The sequence below is a fragment of the Phalaenopsis equestris genome, unplaced genomic scaffold (genome assembly GCF_001263595.1).
Source record: "Phalaenopsis equestris unplaced genomic scaffold, ASM126359v1 Scaffold196387, whole genome shotgun sequence".
In the NCBI taxonomy this organism is placed as follows: domain Eukaryota; kingdom Viridiplantae; phylum Streptophyta; class Magnoliopsida; order Asparagales; family Orchidaceae; genus Phalaenopsis; species Phalaenopsis equestris.
The window spans coordinates 1-1,510 of record NW_018216336.1 but is presented as its reverse complement, the minus strand read 5'-3'; the positions used below and the strand labels follow the sequence as shown (position 1 = coordinate 1,510).

Here is a 1,510-nt window from a genome sequence, read left to right as displayed (position 1 = left end):
ATACGACCTGAATCTTTTTACTGAAAGTTAATATAAATAACATTTTATCACATTTTTAATGATCAAATTGATGTTAAAATTCGAAGGGTTTAATCTATGAGTGTAACTAGGACAAACTGACTCATGAACAAGCTCGATAGATGGCTCTTGAGAAAAGCTCGATGAGCTAACAAGCTAATAATGAGTAAGCCCTGACTCAACCAGTTAAGAAAAGCTAGATGACCTAACAAGCTAAGCATGACAAGCCCTGACTTAACCAGCTAGCTCGTGAGCCAAATCTTTTAAAGACTATTAATAAAAATAGACTAAGAATACTACTTGAGTTCAAATATTTTAACAGCCGCTATGTTATAAAAGATCTTTAGTAAAAATTTATATAACTTTGCAAACATGCGAAACATGAAGGGGGTAAATGCATAAAACATGGATAAGAAAGAGCAAGATACCTGTCCCGATCCCACTCGAACTGGTACAAGAACTGCGCGTAATTGGACAAGATGAGCGAATTCGGCTGCTTCTCGCGAACAATCAACGACTCGTAATATGATCGACGCCGGCTGTGATTCAGCTGCCGGGAACAGGACTCTACCCTTTCTGAATCATCAAGAATTCCTATATCCCCCCAGCTCCAATACTCACCAATCTCCAAAGTGTCCCCAACGACGCCAGCTGCCACAGCTCCGCTGGAAGCCACCTCCAACGATAGGGTCGCCGTCCCCATCTCAAAATCAAACGCCGAAGAGACCGTCTCTACAACGGACTCCTCCACCGATAGCGCGACGAAGCCGGCCGTCAGACAAAGGATTGCTGAGAGTATATTGGGCGATGTGGAAAAGATTCGGAGGAAAATCCAAACCAACGGCTCCGTTGAATCCCAAAAAACCCTATCCTGATCAGCCTCTCCAGCAACATACACGGCTGATTTATGGAGCTCTTCGAGCAAACAGATAAAGGACCATACGGCGCCACTGATCGGGCAGAGAGCTGAAGGGTCCACCGGTCGCCGGCGTCTGGCGAGGCTCTTCTTCTGCAGCTGCACGAGGCGGAGGGAAATGGGGATGCGGCCATTGGGGGAGGAATTAAGGCGGTTGCAGACAAGCTCGAGGCCTCGATAAGAAGAAGCACGCGCCGCTGGTGAGGGAACTACCCAGGGCGGGTCCGGCGCTGCTATTGCGCGCACGGAACGGAAGAATCTCCGGCTGCACCCAACTGCGTCGTCGGAGGAAGGTTTTGCGGAGAAGGTTTTAGAGTCTGCGGGAAGTATAGAAGATGGGAGTAGGAGGTTAGACCCCATTTTTGATTAGAAGTCGGGACCTTCGGGCGACGGTTATACGTAATATTTTCTGGAGTTTCAGGAAGCTGGTGTATCGGTCTAGTGTGTTTAGTGAAGCCTAGGGCAAAAAGGGGACGTTAGTTTTTCTATATTTGTTTTAAGATAATTTAGATAAATGGGGTTGGTAAGGAATCTGATGGGCCGCTTGCCGCTCTGAATTTAAAAGCTTATCTTCGT

General features: G+C 46.8%; 1 protein-coding gene across 1 annotated transcript; it reads right to left on the bottom strand.

The window, feature by feature from the left end:
* Positions 1–390: 390 nt before the first annotated feature.
* Positions 391–1,405, bottom strand: LOC110035145 (the record flags this gene model as incomplete). The annotated part of the gene is made up of 1 exon (XM_020739386.1): positions 391–1,405. A coding segment is annotated over exon 1 (904 nt), but the record flags the coding sequence as incomplete, so codon positions are not given.
* Between the last annotated feature and the right edge of the window lie 105 nt (positions 1,406–1,510).